The sequence below is a fragment of the Chiloscyllium punctatum genome, chromosome 41 (assembly GCF_047496795.1).
Source record: "Chiloscyllium punctatum isolate Juve2018m chromosome 41, sChiPun1.3, whole genome shotgun sequence".
Classification (NCBI taxonomy): Eukaryota; Metazoa; Chordata; class Chondrichthyes; order Orectolobiformes; family Hemiscylliidae; genus Chiloscyllium; species Chiloscyllium punctatum.
In genome coordinates this window covers 21642595-21661481 of record NC_092779.1, presented here as the reverse complement: position 1 = coordinate 21661481, position 18887 = coordinate 21642595, and the positions used below count along the sequence as shown (strand labels likewise).

The following is an 18887-nucleotide window of genomic DNA, read 5'->3' as shown; positions in this document are numbered from 1 at the left end:
TTTAAAACTGGCCAAATTTTACATTATTGTTGTGTCGCACATTTGGACTTTAATATCTGAGTGTGATTTTTGTTTTAACCATTTTAACCATAATATTGAAAATTATCTTCAGTCAACAGTGCATGCAAATCCCCGTCCTGACTGCTTGCATTGCACTTTCCTTTTGTTTGTCCAATTGAAACCTCCTTGCTTTAGATTCTTGGAGCCTGGGCCACATTTCCTCACTAAGTTTCAGCATCTCTTGGCAGTGGGGCATGTAGAAAATAGTAATTGTCCTGTTGCCCAGGAGCTAATTGAGCTTCTGGAGTGGTCAATTGGTCTACCAGTAAGTCCTGGTGGTCTCCCAGGGGACAAGAACTCTCTCAAACTGAGCACTTCCTTTGGCCTACAGAGGAGTCTCTTTGAAACATTGGCCACCAGGCAGTAACTGGCTTTGCCTTTGCTAATGCTGTACACCTGTGTACATAATTGCAGCATATGAGAGTGAATTACAATAGAAGATATCTGGGCAGCACAGTGGCTCAGTCGTTAGCACTGTTTCCTCACAGTGTCAGAAACCTGGTCTCAGTTCCACTTTTGGGTGTCTCTCTCTCTCTGGAGTTTGCATGTTCTCCCTATGTCTCCGTGGGTTTCCTCTGGGTGCTCCAGTTTCTTCCCACAGTCCAATGATGTGCAGGTGGATGGATTGGCTATCCTAAATGGCCCATAGTCTCCAGGATGTGTAGGTTACAGGGATAGGGTAGGGGAGTGGGGCTGGAAGGAATGCTGTTCAGAGGGTTGATGTGGACTCGATGGGCCGAATGGGATTCAACATGCACACATGGGTTTCCTCTGGGAACTCCAGTTTCCTCCCACAATCCAAAGACCTGAGGATGTGCCTGACTACACCCCCACTTACCTTTCAGTTGTTTATCATTAATTGCTGTTTTATAATTCGGCTATCTTCTATGAGCTGTTTCACTGGGTCTTCTCAATATCTCTTCTCCACCCACCTCCCCAGCTACCCAAAAATCTTTCACCCAATCAAGGTTTACACCACTTGTACCTTTGGATACTGCACACAGTTTACATTGATAATGACACTGTGCTCCTGTTATAACACATTTGCAAAAGAAGTGTCAGAAGTACTTTACACTTTACTCCTTTTTAGAGTTTGCTGTTTAGATCACTTAGATTATACAATAGTATTTTATCTTGAGGGCAGTCGTCTTAATCTCTGTTCTTATCGCTTAACACCTTTTATTCTGTTTCCCTACTGAGCACTTAAGTGTAGAAGTAACTAATCTAAATGTTGACAGGTGTAAGGAAAGGAAGAAAGGTGAAGATTGCAATGCAGGTTTCTGGGCATTATTATGTATAATATCAGTCAATGGACTGAATTTTATTTGGCTACAATACTGTGATCGCCATCTACTGTTGAAAGTCACTCATTACATGCACTGAGCTCATATTATTCTGTATTATGAATAATAAGCCTGTTTATGAATTTCTGAACCTGTAATTTTAAGTAAATTAGAGACCTTGCTTTGACATGATGTTTAACAAATAAAATTCATCTTCACACCCTTTTACGAAGCTTCATTTTATGTGCACATTTATAATGTATAGGTATATATAGATACTGACTGTGACGATTATTTTGTTTAATCTGTTAAGATGACCCATTTAAAAAGCAAAAGTGAAGGATACTCCAGAGGAACCCTGAAGCTTAGAATATATAAGGCTAGTTGTTTGGTGGCTTTAAGACCCTAGAATGATGTTTTTCCAGTTTGCAGTTCTCACCTCTCCACTGAGGTTCCCCCTCAATAGATCCGCAATTTTAATTCAAATGTATTTTCTTGTCACACCTTCAATTGAGATACACTTTACATTTCTACCATTTCTCCATCATGAGCAGCCTTTTTGTCTTTCGTTCTGAGTACCCTTACAATCCGTTCCACTTGCTCCCCCTCTGCGGCAGAAACAGTTTTCCAACTCATTTCAGTTCTGAACAAGAGAATTTGATGTTACCTGTTTCTCTCTTCACAGATGAAGCCAGACCTGTTGAGTTTCTCCAACACTCCTGTTTTCATTTGAGATATAGAAATGTTTACGTTCCTCCATAAGTGGCATTCTCCTTTAAGAAATCTTGACCACAAATGATAAGTGCACAGCACATTTTCCAAGCCAGTTGATGCGTGGGCTGGATGTAAATTTATTGAAGGATCCTTGGATTGGTGTATGTGATATAAATTCCTGCTTTAAACATTATTTATACTTCATGTAAATATTCAGTGGTGTTTTGGTGAACTGTCAGCCTTTATGATAAACAGCATGATGAAGTTGTTGGGGAAGTCAATGGAGGCAAAAAATAATTTTTCTGACTTGTTCTAAAGAGATCCAGTGGATTTAAGGACCCTAATTCTGCTTTGGACTGCATTTATTTATTCAAGGGATCTGGGCAGCATTGGCAAAGCCATCCCCACTTAGGTCATTGCAGCTGAGAGCCAGCTATGTTCTGTGGGTCTGGAATCCCATGTGTGTCCACACTGGTTAAAGATTTCCTTCCCTAATGGACATTTGAGAAGCAGGTAGGCATTTCTCACCGAGTTGGTTCAGTACAGGAGGAGGCCATTCGGCCCTTCGTGACTGCACTGGTTGTATTCCCGAGTGACAATCTCCTGCCTTTCCCTGAACACCTTTTACTATGCAAATAATTATCCAATCCCAAATGAACCTACATTGACATTTCCACGTATTGCATTCCATCCCCTAAGTGTTTTTTTTCTCCTCACTACTTTTGCACAGCATTTTAAATTTGTGCCCTTGTATTCTTCTTCATTTTAAGACTGGGATCAGCTTCTACCTGTCTTCTGTATCTAGCCTGCACTTAACTGTGAAATCCTCTATCAAATCTCCATTCAGCCGCCTCCTCTCCAAGGAGAACAATTCCAATTTCAATCAATCCTCATAACTGAAGTATTGCTTTCCTAGAGCCAGTCTTGCAAATTGCTTCTGCAATCTTTCCTATAATAGGTAGAGGACAGATGTTGGAGGTAGTTTCTTTACTTGGAGAGTAGTAGAGGCGTGGAACGCACTGCCACTGTAAACTCGCCAACTTTAAGGGCATGTAAATAGTCATTGGATAGGTATATGGATGGGAATGGGGTAATGTAGGTCAGATGGACTTCAAATTGGTTCCACACATTGGCGCAACATCAGTGGCTAAAGGGCCTGTACTGTGCTGTAATGTTCCATAATGTAGTACCCACAACTGAGCACAATACTGAGTTCTAACAAGTATCTTGTACAAGTTCAGCATCACCTCCTTGCTTTTGTACTCTGTGCTCCCACTTATGAAGCCAAGCACATTGCATGTTTGTTTTTATTAGCAGCGTTTTCTACCTGTTGTGTCACCTTCATTGACCTCTGCACACATACACACAGGTCCACACATGGGGTGTTGGCAGCAACATTACCGAACATGGCAGCAATGGGGGACCCTACACCTGAACTGAGCTGGGACCTGTATCGTACAACTAGGACAATAGAACAAAATTTAAAATAAAATAATGGACGAGAGGTATCAAGTGAGGGGCGATTCATCAAAATGAAAAAAAAACAGCAAAATAATAGAGCAGAGGAGAAATTTGGTAATAATTGCCAATATGAGACAAAAAAGGACAGCGTATAAAACCTTTGCGTGCACTAGCAGATGAAACCAAAGATTATGAACAATAGTGTAAAAACCAGAATTTAAGGCCCCATGTCTAAATGTACATAACACTTGTAATGAGAATGATACATTGTTTGTGTGAAGATACTTATGTAGGTATATGCAACAGGTATTTTGGGTCTGTCTTCAAGGTAGAATACTTATAAATTTCCCAAAGATAATTGAAAATCAGGAGGCACTGGCGCGAGTTCAATATATAATGGTGATCACCTCCAGGGATCAGAGGCAATGAAACTGACTGGACTTAAAAGTTGACAAGTTCTAAGGCTGGATCGCCTTCATTCTAGGGTCTTAGAAGTGGCAGCAGAGGTAGTAGATGCATTGATTATCATTTGTAAAATTGCTTAGATTTTGGAACACTCCCAATGGATTGAAGTACTACAAATAAAGCATCTTTATACAAGAAAGGAGAGAGGAAGGAAACTACAGACAGGCACAAGGCTAAATGGACATAGCATCCTTATAGTGTGGAAGCAGGCCATTCGGCCCATCGAGTCCACAGCAACCCTCTGAACAGCATCCCACCCAGGCTTAACCGAACCGTTAGATTATACCTGTAACCCTTCGTTTTCTATGGCCAATCCACCTAGCCTGCTCATCCCTGAACACTGTGGGCAGTTTAGCATTGCCAATCCACCTAACCTACATGTCTTTGGATTGTGGGAGGTAACTGGAGCCCCCAGAGGAAACCCATGCAGGCGCTGGGTGAATTTGCAAACTCCACACAGACCAACGCCCAAGGCTGGAATTGAACCTGTGTCCCTGGTGCTGTGAGGCAGCAGTGCTAACCACTGAGCCATTGTGCCTAGAATACATTCATAAGGACGTTATGGGAGGATACTTAGAAATTCACAATGAGATCAGATAGAGCTAATATAGCTTTGTAAGAGGCAGATCATGTTTAACAATCCGAGAACTGGGATAAATAGATCTTTTTACATTTGGCAAGATGCGTCTAATGGAGTGGCACAGGTCAGTGCTGGGACCTCAACAATTTTAATGGCTATTTACATGACTTGAATGAGAGGGACAAATGTATGATGTGTGTTGCTAAATTTGCTGATGGCACAAAGGCAGGTAGGAAAGTAGATTGTCAAGAGGAAGTGGAGAATCTACATAAGGATATAGGAAGTTAAGTGAGTGGGCAAAAATGTGACAGATGCAGTATAATGTGGGAAATGTGATGTTAACAAGAAGAATAGAAAGCTATTTATTAGAGAGAGATTAATTCTTAGAATGGCTGATTTAGCCTGTGAAGGAAGTTGAACAGGTTATGCCCACTGGAGTTCAGAACAATGAGCAATTGAAACATCAGAGATCCTTTAAGGGGAGGCCTGTTTAGCAATCCTGGGGGGGTTAGGGAATCCTGTTTAAGGGAAGTACTAGGAAGATAGTTTCTCCTGTCGACTTCCCTTTTACTTCATAGGGTTTTTGCTTGTCTTTTTAGACCACACCTCCTGGCCCTTCCATCCTCCAGAAATTTGAAGTCTGTGCCCTAAATTGCACCAACTTTTGTTCTACCATCACTCCGTTCTCAATAACCTCCATTGGTTCCTGGTTAAGCAGTGCCTCAATTTTAAAACTCTCAGCCTTTTTCTTTCAAACTGCTCTCTCTGTCTGGAGTCTCCTTCAGTTTCCTATGTGTCTGCAATCTCTGCACTGTTCCGATTCTGATCTGTTGAACACCTTCACTTTTAATCAGTCTGCTATTGGCAGCTGTACCTTCATTTACTTGGACCCTAAATCCTGGAATTTGTACCTTAAACCTCAGTGTCTCCTGTACATCTGTTCCCTTCTTTAAGGCATCTTTCAAAATGTACTGAATTGTTTAGACATTTGATAGCACTGCCATGAGAAAAGACACCTTTCTTTCAGCTTTAAAGGTAAAATATAAAGTTAATATTTCGAGTCCAACTCAGTTTCCCTCTCCTCAGATGCTACTGATTTGCTGAGTTTCTCAACTTTTTAAAATATTTCAGGTCTTCAGCTTCCGCAGTCCTTCCATTTCACAAAAATGAAGTATTTTTCTTAGAGAATAGGAACTTGACCAACCCACCCTCCACTCCTGTCACCTTCCCTTGCTGCTGTAAGAGATGTAAAACCTGTGCCCACACCTCCCCCTCTCCTCCATCCAAGACAGCAAAGAATCCTTCCACGTCTGGCAGAGATTTTTCTGCACATCTAAACACCATCTACTGTGTCCGTTGCTCTTGATGTGGTCTGCTCTACATTAGGGAGACAGGACACCAATTAGTAGAACATTTCAGGGAACATCTCTGGGATATGCACCAAACAACCCCACCTCCCCATGGCCAACAACTTTAACTCCCCCCTCCCACTCCGCTATGGACCACCAAGTCCAAAGCATCCAATGCCTAGAGGAAGAATGAGTCATCTTCCACCTTGGGGCTCTCAACCACACGGCATCAATGTCGACTTCACCAGTTTCCTTATCTCAACCACCACCTACGCTCCCCACCACCACCCCCCCCAACCTCTCCCCAGATCCAATCCTCCAACTTGTCACTGCTCACTTGAACTTTCCTACCTGTCCATCCTCCTTGCCACCTATCTGCTCCACCCTCCACTCCAACTTGTCACAATCACCCTCCATCTGTATCAACCTATCTCCTTCCCCAGCTACCTTATCCCCCAACCCCACCCACACCCTCCTTCTCCACATCTCCTCTTTCCTCCTCCTCCCCCCCCCCCACCCCCCCACCCACCAAATTCCTAATGAAGGGCTTATGCTCAAAACATTGATTCCCCTGCTCCTCGGATGCTGCCTGACCTGCTTTTCCACCGCCACACTTTTTGACTGTGATCTCTAGCATCTGAAGTCCTCACTTTCTCCAAGAGAATAGGAACAGGCTGATTGGCCCATTTATGCCTGCTTCACCATTCAAGATGTCATAGCTGATCTTATTCATGTCCTCAGCATGCTATTCAGCCTGTCTCCAATAATATTTCGTTTTCTTCTCTATCAAACCCAGCCTTGAACAGTCTAAAGATGAGGTTAAGTGGACTGGCCATATTAAATTGCCTATCGTGTCCAGGGATGTGTAGGTTAGGTGGATCAGCAATGGGAAATGCAGGGTTACAGGGATGGGTGTGGTGGGTGGGGGAGAATGCTCTTTGGAGAGTCAGTGTGGACTTGATGGGTTGAATGGCCTGCTTCCACACCATAGGGATTGTACAATTCTATGAAGAGATTCAATTTTTCAATAGCCTAGTTTCCACTGCTACCTCTGGAAGAGAATTCTCAATAATTATGACATTTGGAGAGAGGAAATTCCCCCCCCCCCCTCTTCTTAAATGGGAGACCCTTCATCTTTAATCTGTGCCCGAGTTCTAGATTCTCCAGAAGAGGAAGCATTTATTTGCAGCATCTTCCCTTTCAGAATGTGCTCTCCCCCTCTCAATCTTACATGTTTTAATAAGATCATGTATCATTCTTCTAACCTCACATGAATACAGGCCCAGCTTGCTAAATGCTTTCGCAAAAACTTTTCACCCCAGGGATCAATCTTTGAGCTTTCTCTGAACTGCTTCCAATACCAGTATAAGTACATAAGACCCAGAACTGTGCACAGTACTCCAGGGAGGCTTCAATTCAATAATATCAAAACTTCTATACTTCTCCTCCCTTGTCAGGGATTTGGGGTGGGGGGGGTGGGGTGCAGAGTTGGTTTAAATTTTTAAAAAAAGCCAATATTTCATTTGGACAATGTTGAGATATGATCAGTCAGTGTTGATGGGTACCTTCCGTGAATTCAGACTGACGTCTGGGAGGTTGTTTGAGCAAAGTAAAATGTAGTCCTTTCACCCTTTGTGAAGTTGAAGCCAAATTTCTGCTCAACTCTCAGCCCATTTCCCTTTGCATCCTTCCCACAGCTTGCTTACCTATGCACCTTTGTACTGCAGCCAAATCTGATCGCACAATCAGCCTTTTCATCGAGATCATTAATATGGATTGTAAATAATTGAGACTCCAATGCTGAGCCATGTGGCACTCCACTAGTTATCGTTTGCCCAACATAATTGATCCATTTATTCAGACAACTTCCTTTCGTGAGCTAAGAAACCCCCACCACATAACACCATGAATTCTTAACTTGGGCAGTAACCTTTTTTTTATGTCGTCTTATCAGATGCTTTGCTTTTGGGGTTCTATAAGGTAGTGCTGATGACTGTGATTGGACTTTGTGTGAATGCAGACTGATCTCTATTGACGTTATTTGTGCATGGAAGGATATTGAAATTCTTTCACCCATTTTGAAGCTGGAGCAACATTTCTCTTGGTCTCTATTTGTTATGTAGTTCCGCCTGGTGGTGAAGACCGCCCTGAAGCTGCTGCTAGTGTTTGTGGAGTACACTGAATCAAATGCACCGCTTCTTATCCAGGCTGTCACTAAAGTGGACCACAAGAGGGGTGAGTGCCATTGTTTTATTTTACTCGCTCAGTCATTTGACATCACAACTGTCCTAATTATTTGCAACCATGTTCTGTTCTTTGTCAAATCCCTTTCAAACACAGTCCACTGACAAAATCATGTTTGCTCAATGAATCATACAACTTGTGTTTATTCAGCACATTAGTCTGTTTAAACACCGTATTGCAGAAGTCTATGGTATCTATTTAAATGGAATAAATTGCCCATTCCTAAAATTGTAGGTCCTTACAGCATTGTCTCCACACCTCATTGACAGGGAAGTTACCCAATCATCTCCATTCTGTTCAGAAATCGTGTTATTGCTGCTGAGACTTTCATTGTCAAATACAATGAGGTTCTTATTTAAAACATTGTCACTAGTGTACAGGATTGTAACACGATGTGAACAAAGAACCACACAGGGGACAAATGTATCCACTGACCTGTGGAAATTTGTCTCTGTTATCTTTTAAGCTAGTTACAAATTCTCCATGTTTAGATAGGCTGAGGGCACTGTTTGCTTATCCCAATGCTCTGATTCTCATTCTTACAAAATTAAGAGGCGGATTAAATTTAGAGACTGGATTCAAGCAGCATGGCCTGTGTATTGGAGCCACTATTGCTCCAGATGCTGACATCGCCACCTTGTAGATGTTATCGAGCCCAGACCTTTTTATTCCCCTTACAATGAGACAACCCATGAGAGAACCAGCTCTAGCAACTCGTTCCCCCATGCGTGCCTGCATTGCCATTCTTTAGGTTCTATCCTGTAAGCAGTATAATATATTTGCTCTGCTTCACTGTATTTAAAATGTTGAATACATAATCTGAACAGTTTCCCCTTTGCTAGGTGCAGCAATTGCAAAATTGATTTAATTAGTATTAAACTACTTTAAGACTTTTTCATGTTTATCTTTAATGATTGTGTCATTCTGAGTGCAGGACATGCATGTTACACAATGCTAATGCTTGGGATATTATGTTGGACTAAAGGTGATGTATTACAAGTTATAGCTGTGATTGTGGCTGTACATCATCCTGCAGTGGGACACCTCGCTTGTCGGTCTCTTCAATTAAGTACCTTTTTTTTCAGAATTTCTCACAAAGATCCAGTTGGAATGCTCGATGATGTGTAATACTGTGGTTGTATATTTCTGAAATAACCAGTTCACACTCCCCTCCATTGTCATTTGCTGTTCCAGTTCCTCCTCACAAGTATTGTCAGTGGGAGAGATGGCCTTTTGATATAGCCATACTACTACAGATCCTCTGACTTCAATGGAGAGAAAGGAGCTGGTAAAATTTTCTAGTGGTGTCATAAGCGCATACAGAACACAAACAATTTCGCAAACTTTTTTTTTGTAACTCCTGCAATTGCTATGTTAAAGGCTGTTGACTCTAAACAGAAGTGCTTCTCTCTGTATGTGAGAATTTTTAAATTATTCATCTGCCTTCATGGTCTCACCCCTCCCTGTTTCCTCCTGCAGCCCTCAGGTCTCTGAGTTCCCCAATTCCACCTTCTTGTCCGTCCTTGCCCTTTTCTCTTGCCACCTTTGGCAACAGTTACTTCAGCTGCCTCAGCCCCAAGCTCTGGCATTCACTCTTGAATAGAATCTGGCTTGGTCCTGTTCTTTTGGTCTTTAAGGAATTATCTTTAAAAAAAAGCACTACCTCTTTGGCACGTTCCTTTGGTTACTTGACCAATAGGTACTTTATGTGGCTTGATGCTCCATTTTGTTTTATGATACTCCTGTGAAGTGCTGTGAACATTTTACCATGTTAGAGGTGGCACATCTTTTTAGTGGTTCCCTGGCCAATGTCTGATAATCTCCCAGAGTTTATGGTTCTTAATCTTTCTGGTTTATCCTGGTAGAATTTAGGACCCAGGGGCTTCAGGTCAGCTTTGTTTATGTCCTGCTATCTCATTGGTGAAGAAGTCTTCACTCTGAACTCCAGGGATGGTTCATTTCAGTAGCTTGGGTTATTTGGCACGTCGATCTAAACCTTTCCAACCTGTAATTTACTCTGGGCACCACACCCAACAGTAGTAGCATTGCTGGGTTACTGGCAGTTTTGAGTGCTCACTCCCTGCCTGGTCCAAGTTTGTTGCCAACCTGCCATTTGGAGAAAGTGTGACCTGTGCACAGCTTTGTCTTCAGATGGAAGATCCTTCTTCCAGTAGCAATGCTTCAGGCACCGAGTGTGCTTTCGTGTAGAGAGAGACCAGGGCAAAGAAAAACTCCAGTAATACGAGCAGGAGTAGGTCATTCAGCCGTCCAGCGAGCTCTGCTGATTACTGTTACTTCCACTAGGGGAGGCAATGGCCTAGTGTTATTATTGCTGGATTATTATCCTGCCATGACAGGTGATGGAATTTAAAATTAATTGGGGGGAAAAAGTCAGGAATTAAGAGACTAATGATGGTTATGATTGTTAGGAAAAACCCCATATGGTTCATAAATGCCCTTTTAGAGAAGGGAATTGCCATCCTTACCTGATCTGGCCCACATGTGACTCCAGACCCACAGCAATATGGTTGACTCTTAACTGCCCTCTGGGCAACTGGGGATGGGCAATAAATGCTGGCCTAGCTAATGATGCCCTCAGTCTGTGAATGAATAATTTTAAAAAACTAGATTGTAGCTGATATTCTACTTAATGCCATTTTCCTCCACTCTCCCATGATGCAAAAGTGTGGAGTGAAAGGCTTATTCAAAGAGCGTGCATGATGGACTGTATGACTTCCTGCTGTGCTATAAGATTGCTGGGGATTCTTGATTGATTGATTCCACATGTTGCTCAGGCATCAGTGCAAAAAGAATCATTACTCCATGATTGCACAGGATCAGTTGTCAGGTGAACCTCAGCTCTTGCCTGAATCCTCAGATGTGCTCAGTCCAAATCACATTTAAAAATAGGAAGAGAAGTAGGCCGTTCAGCTTGCTACACTGTTCGATATTATTATGGCTATTTCTCCAAATCACTATACTATACCCACTTTCCCCCCATAACCTTTGATCTCTTCAGCCTGAAGAATTCTGTCTAACTACTTCTTGAAAACATTCAATATTTTGATCTCAATTGCTTTACGTAGCAGAGAATTCCATAGGTTCGCCACACTCTGTTGGTGAAGGAATTTCTCTTCATTTGGTGGCCTACCCCATATCCTCAGACTGTAACCCCTGCTTCTGGATTCCCTGATAATTGGGAACATCCTTCCTGTCTCATCTTGTTAGGATTTTAAAGGCTTCTATGACATAATCTCTTCACCCTTATAAAAGAGTCCATGATTTCGATAGCTGATTTTCTCTGGTAGAAGATTGCAACTCACCTGTGATGCATGAATTTCAGAAAGTTTCAGTGGAGGCCTGAAGTTTGTAGTGGCTGCAATTTGTTCTCTCGTTCTAATTGAGGTTAAGGCAATCTAAGGTTTGTGTCTGATAACTGTTGCTTCCATTCGGGGAGGTAATAGCCAGTGGTACTGTTGCTGGACTGTTAATCCAGAGACCCAGGTAATATTTTGGGGAGCTGGGTTCGAATCTGCCACAGCAGATGGTGGAATTTGCATTCAAGAAGAATCTGGAATTAAGCATCAAATGATGCCCATAAATCCATTGTTTTTTTTTTGTCAGAAAAACCTATATTGTTCACTAATGTTATAGAGTCATAGGGATGTACAGCACGGAAACAGACCCTTTTGGTTCAACCCGTCCATGCCAACCAGATATCCCAAGCCAATCTAGTCCCACCTGCCAGCACCTGGCCCATATCCCTCCAAACTCCTATTCATGTACCCATCCAAATGCCTTATAAATGTTGCAATTATTCTAGCCTCCACCACTTCCTCTGGCAGCTTGTTCCATACACATACCACCCTCTGCGTGAAAAAGTTGCCTCTTAGATCTCTTTTATATCTTTCCCTTCACCTTAAACCTATGCCCTCTAGTTCTGGACTCCCCCCAACCCCCCAAGGAAAAGACTTTGTCTATTTATCCTATCCATGCTCCTCATGATTTTATAAACCTCTATAAGGTCACCCCTCAGCCTCCGATGCTCCAGGGAAAACAACCCAGTCGATTCAGCCTCTCCCTATAGTTCAAATCCTCCAACCCTGGCAACATCCTTGTAAATCGTTTTCTGAACCCTTTCTAGTTTCACCATATCTTTCTGATAGGATGGAGACTAGAATTGCATGCAATATTCCAACAGTGGCCTAACCAACATCCTGTACAGCCGCAGCATGACCTTCCAACTCCTGTACTCAATACTCTGCCCAATAAAGGAAAGCATATCAAACGCCGCCTTCACTATCCTATCTGTCTTTAGGGAAGGAAACTGCTATCCTTAACTGGTCTGACCCACATGTGGCTCCATGCACACAGCGACATGGTTGACTCTTAACTGCTCTCTGGGCAATAAATGCTGGCCCAACCAGCGATGCCCTCATCCTATGAATTAATATAAGGAATATGGCTGCTCTGTGAAATGCTGCTGCAGGTCAGTGAGCATTTGTAGAGTGATGTTAACAATTTGATAATCGCCCTTGGCTCTGTGGAAGCCTTTTACTTTACTACCCCACTCCCTTGTTGCTTTAACACCAGATACTTTCATGGGTGTCATTGACTTAATTTGTCTCAGACTGTCTACCTTTATAATATTTGCCTGTGTTGACGCCAATGCACCATTCTGTCACATGTAACCATATTGTACAGATGAGCAGTTGTTCAGCAAGAGTCTGCTGCTACCTCTACATCGATGATGCACAAGGTCCTTTAGGATTTGTGTTGAGACCATAAGTAGCCATCCACATTTCCTCACAATACAAAATACCATGTGGAACTAATAGCATTTGGATAGGTCCCATAAGAGGACATAATCACAGAATTGTTACCATAAAAAGAAGCCATTCAGCTCATCGTGCACAGCTTCTATTCCCTAGTGCCAATCTCCTCCCTTTCCCCATCTGCCTGCACACCCTTTCTATCTAAGTAATCATTCAATGTCCTTTTAAATGCCTCCATAGAACCTTCCACCACCACATTCCCAGCAGTGAATTCCACACCCTAACTATTAGCTCTGTGAAAGCTCTGTGTAACATCGCCCATCATTTGCACATCATTTCAAATCTACACCCTCCTGTGGTTTTTTAGCACAAGTGGGAACAGCCTCTCCTTATCTACACTATCCTGCCTGTTCATGGTATTGAAAGTCTCTATCAAATCTCCTCTCCGCCTTCTCCTGTCCAAGCACCACCATCCTAACCTCTTCAGTCTGACCTCACAACTGAAGTTTCTCATTCCTGGAACCATTCTTATAAATAATTTCTTCATACTCTCCAGTGCATTCACGTCTTTCCTATAATGCAGTGCCCTCGACTGTATACGATTCTTCAGCTGAGTATAAAGGAGTACCAGCTGGAAACCCCAGAACTGTAGAGAGACTTTTAAATAGCTCATTTTAGACCATTAAAACTTTTGAAGGTACATTGTAGCTTCCAAGAGAAATGTTACTCTATTTGAGTCAATAACGAATCAAAACTCTAATAATAAGTCAAAAACTGGAGTGACTAGCCCCCTTTCCACTTTAAAAAACTAAGAAACAATTTGATTGGAATTTAATTATTAAGGATGTGTTTGGGGGCAAATCAGGAAAAAAGATTGTTTCCTCTGGCTGTGGAGACAGAGGTAGGGACTCATGGATTTAACATGCTCACGAAAATGTTGAGGAAAAAGGTTAGGAGTAATTTTTTCCTGTAGTAATGAAATCCTCTGCCATAGTGGTTAGTTAAGGCAAAGAACATTGCATTTTAAGGCAAAATTGGATGATCGTTGGAAACCGAGGAAGTTGTAGGACTATGGGAAGCATGTGGGGTATCAGGTCTACGTTTTGTACTGCTCGATGAAAGAAGCAAGGCAGTGGGGTTTAAAGCTCTCTTGTACTTTCACTCTCTATTTGTTCTACTCATGAATGGCAACCATTCTGCAAATAGTCCCTCGTTCAGCATAGAAAGAGAGAGAGAGAATGGGTCGCCCAGAAACCAGCTCAAAATTGTTCTCAGGGCTGAGCAAAGGTGTTGAGGTGAGTCTCTGTGACTAAATTGGCCTAAAGAATCTGCATTTTTAACAGGATGTAATGACGCTGGCAAGGGCATGCTGCTTGTCCTTGGGAGAAGATGAATCGGATTTTTTTCTTGACGCACTATGTTATGATGACCATGTTCCCCTGATTATGTTAATTCCAAGATTTCAGCCAGAATGCTGGAGGAAGCATGAAGTTTTCAAGAATGATGTGTAACTTGGAAGGAAACCTAAAGGTGATGGCATTCCAATAAGTTTGCTGCTTCATTTCAGAGGTCTTGGGGCTCAGAGAAGCACATGAATTTGTTTATCATGCATACTTAAGAAATAGGAACTGAAGAAGTCCACTTGGGCCTTCAAACCATCTCCACTGTTCAGCAAGGTGGTTGTTGATGTTCTAACTTGAGTCAATCTGTCACTAGATGCCATGAGGGTGGTGTATTTGCATCCCAAAGATGCAGTTGCATCATCTGTGAAGCGGTGACATGGGTCCTGGACAATTCTAACTGCAGGCACTCCATCAGTAATACCATGGTCACCAGTGCTCAGTTTGGGTTCAGCAAAGTTCCAAACCTTATAACGGCCTTAGTCCCACATGCTGTCAAAACAGCTGGATTCCAAAGGCAAGACGTGCAAGATTGCACTTGCCCATCATTTGACAAAGTGCAGCATCGAGAAAGCCATGTAAAATTAATTTGCTGATAACTGGAGAAAATTCTTCATTTAGTTGGAATCCAGCTAAGATCCATTTTGGAGGCTAATTACATCAGCCCAGGAGATCAGTGACAGATTTTCTCAGGACAGCATCCTCGGCCCACACATCTTTACACACTGGTCAGTGGCCTTGTTCACTCGTGGTTGTGCAGCATTCAGTTCCATTTCACAACTAATTGGATGAGACATTCCATGGCACCCCTGCAGTAAAATCTGGACAACACTTGGTCTTGGCCTGACGAATGAGAATTAGCATTCAAGTCTCCACAAGCACCACACAATTAGTACCTTTGACAAGAATGAATTCAACTACCACTTGCAGTGGTTAATAAAGATTTTATACTAACTCATTTGTGAAGATAACTAGGGATGAACAATAAATGCTTTTTTTGAAAAGTGTCACATAACTGAATGGAAAGGTGTATCCACAGACCCACTATCTTATACAAGAGGAATGGGAGGACAAATGTTGGCTGTAATATGCATTGTTTGGGAAAATATAAAATCAAGGAGAAAGTGGGGACTGGAGATCAGAGTTGAAAGGTGTGGCTCTGGAAAAGCACAGCAGGTCAGGCAGCATCCAAGGAGCAGGAGAATCGACGTTTCGGGTATAAGTCCTTCATCAAGTATGTTAACAGCAAGAGACAATGTTAATTATGTTGCTGATCAGATAATTTCAAGGTTCTGTGTTGATGAAGAAAGGATGTTTGCAGGATGTTTTACTGAGATGAGGCAGTGCTTCAAAAGGCTTGATAACATTCGATTCCCATCTGTTCACGTGGCAAACAGCATAGCAGGAAGCCTTCTGCTCACAACCTGATGTCCTTCACTCTTGCTCATTCTCTCTAGCTAATGTTCTCTCTGTCTCTCTCTCAGTGTGTGTGTCTCTCTCTCTCTCTCTCTCTCTCTCTCTCTCTCTCTCTCTCTCTCTCTCTCTCTCTGTCTCTCTCTCTCTCTGTCTTTCTGTCTGTCTTTCTCTGTTGCCGTCCTCAACCCCATGTCTGACTTTGATTTCAAGAAAATAAATCTCTTGTGAGGCAGTATTTCCAACTGAGCATTTACCTCCACTTCTGGACTGGAAGAATCTGTTCCACATGTCTGTTTAATCCACCCAGCAATCTGTAATTGAATGTTTGAATATATTTTTAATGTAGAGACCCAAAAAGTTTGGAATGTCTCCCAGCACCTTTGGTGATAGTCTTTGATGCAGGCAGTCATTTATGTCTTCAAAAAAAAGTTTGGGATGACAATCTTGGATTGTGAATGCTTGAAGCCTTTGATACACAGCTGCAAAGTGCTGTTTTTAAAACATCACTTGTCTGTTTCACCTTGAACAGTCATGTGGATTTGAGGTTGCTGCAAATTGACTCAAAGATTGCTGATGACGTAACTATACTCTTTCTGTGGAGCATTTAAATGAGCTGGCATTCTATTGATGTGGCTTTCAGCTACAATCATTAACATTTGCTTTCTGGCCTTTCTACTCTTTTTTTTTCCTTTTTCTCATTTTCCCTCCTGCTCTCTCTCTCCCTCCCACACTGTCCCTCTCCTTCCTCCCCCTCTTGCTCCTGCTCCCTCTCCTTCTCGCTTTCCCTCCAAAAATGCACATCTTTGTGTGCAATGCCTGCCAAACCAAAGCTATTCTAAGATGATGAAATAGGTTTCAGTAAACGTGCGGAAACCAACAGAGCATTTCTACAATTGTGGCTATTGTTGGACTAAATTGGAGCAGATAATGACATTTCTGCAGAATTCTTGACTCTGGTGCAGCAATCCAACTGACCTCAAAGGCCCAGGAGAGTACATGTTTGTGGGTAGCAGGCCCCGGTTCTGCAGTACATCTGCAACCATTTGGTAATGACGTTGTCTTGTTCCACTCGGCAGGGTGTTCCACACCACTGCAGCGTTATTCTTCAGCAGGGTGCTAACCCCCTGTGTGGTGACCAAAAGGCTTTAGTGGTCACTGTAAGGGTTCATGCCACCCAGTGTCACATCCACTGACCACGGATGAATCTAGGAATGAGACTTGTTCTTCTCAGCAGTGTTACATGCACATACAAAAATGTATTTAAAAACCATTGGCTGTGAATTTTCTTAACTCTTTTTGGAAATATGGACTAATGCAGGTCAGAAGGAAGCCATTTGGCCCACTGTTTGTAACAGCTCATAGAAAAACAGCTGCTCCTTACCCTTAGTTGACCTTAAGTATTTATCCACCACCACCAGCAGTGTATTCCCGAACATTAAAACTCAGTGCACAAGAAGTGTTTTCCTCCTACCATTGACAAGAATTTTGTGTCACATGATTACCAGCTCTCCTGCCCTGGAAACTGTGTACACAGGAGCCTCAATTATCCAAAGGACACGGGTAGGGAGTATTTTGTTCGGTTAATCGAATGCCAGATAACACAGTTTAGCCGAACGTCAATCTTGCCAGATAATCCGATATTCGGATTATTGAATGCAGGATAATTGAGGTTCCTCTGCATTCCTATTCACTTTATCAAAACCCCTCCAAATTCTGAATCACTCCACCATAGCTCCCCTTAACTTTCTCTAGTGTCTCTCCAACTCCTTTTTTTTTAAAGCTCTGTCAGTTTGCACTGAGTGTTGCACTGTCAGAGGTGCCATCTTTCAGACATGATGTTAAACCATTGCCCGAACTCCCTTGTCAGGTGGCCATGAGAGATCCTGTGGCACTGTATTTGTGAAGATCAGAGGTGTTATCCTTGTCCTAACCAATATTCATTCCTTAGTCAACATAATGCAAGCAGTTTAACTGATCGTTATCACTTTGCTGTTTTTAGGAAGTTGTCGTATGCAACTTAGTTACTACAATTCCTGAATTGCAACTGTGACTTTAACAGTAAAAATTATCACATTGGCTTTGAAGCTCATATTGTGGTTCATGTCTGATAGTTCTTAATGATGGTACATAAATGTATGGCATTCTGCTTTCCTTTCTAACCTCTCATTTGTTCCCTTTTACCCTTTTGCTTCCTTTCTGCGCTGATGGTGTCAAGAGCCAATATTTTTATCAGAGAAAAAAAAAGTGAGTTCTGCTGAGGCAAATAAAAAGCATACTGTCAGAGCTCTTCATCGTGCACTCCTCAGGACAGAATCTCAAGAATACCAAGTTTAAGTGGAGCAATAATCTTTAGCGAATGAGAAGAGGATGCTGACTGTTTGAGAAATGGACACTGGTGGAGGCAGTACTTGACTTCCAAGGCTGAAATCCCCAAAAGTAGTGGCTCTGTAGTGTGTCCATACTGTAACATTTCGTGATATTCTGTAAAAAAAAGTATCCCTTTTGGATATTAATTACAGGGCAAGTTGGGACAGTGTTATACAACATGTGTACCCAATGCAGTCGGTTCACTGATTGTGGTCATTTTATTTTTGCCTGCTGTCACACAGAGGATAGATGCTTCTGTTGTCAGGCAGGGGAAACTGAGAAACCCAGCAGCCTGATCCTGCCTTGTCCTCACCTCTGAACAGTTGATTCCAGAATGCCTTTGGAATGAGCTCCTCACTTGGTGTTGATGTTAACGATGCACCTGATTGGGAGGAAATAGGAAAGAAAGTGAGGTAATTGAGTATAAATGTGTGTCGAGCTACACCATGCTGACTGTGGCCTTGTATGAGAACATGAGGGCCTGTAGCTAGCATGACACTGAAATGCAAACTGACTGGTATCGGACTCTGAGGGAAACTTCAAGGCAATGAGAAACCCTTGATTTTTTAAATAATTTCCAAGGCAGTTTCTGGTAGTAAAGATCTAGGAAAAAGAAGTTGAAATTAAAACAATGATTGATTATAGTTGTTCCAGTAAAGAATATAGATAAATTCCACCCTTTTCAGGACAGTTTCTAATTATGAAGTGCACATATATGACATCTTTTTATTATTGTACTTTTGTTTGGACCGAAATTACAAAATTACTTTTAA

The 18887-nt window shown here is 42.2% G+C and overlaps 1 protein-coding gene across 17 annotated transcripts in view; it reads left to right on the top strand.

The window, feature by feature from the left end:
• Positions 1–18887, top strand: part of fhod3b (formin homology 2 domain containing 3b) — a 612757-nt gene that overhangs the window by 415752 nt on the left and 178118 nt on the right. For all 17 annotated transcript variants that reach the window (XM_072560542.1, XM_072560537.1, XM_072560540.1 and 14 more), the window contains exon 7: positions 8036–8147. In XM_072560542.1, coding sequence (XP_072416643.1) covers positions 8036–8147 — 112 coding nt within the window. The remainder of the gene's footprint in view (positions 1–8035; positions 8148–18887) is intronic.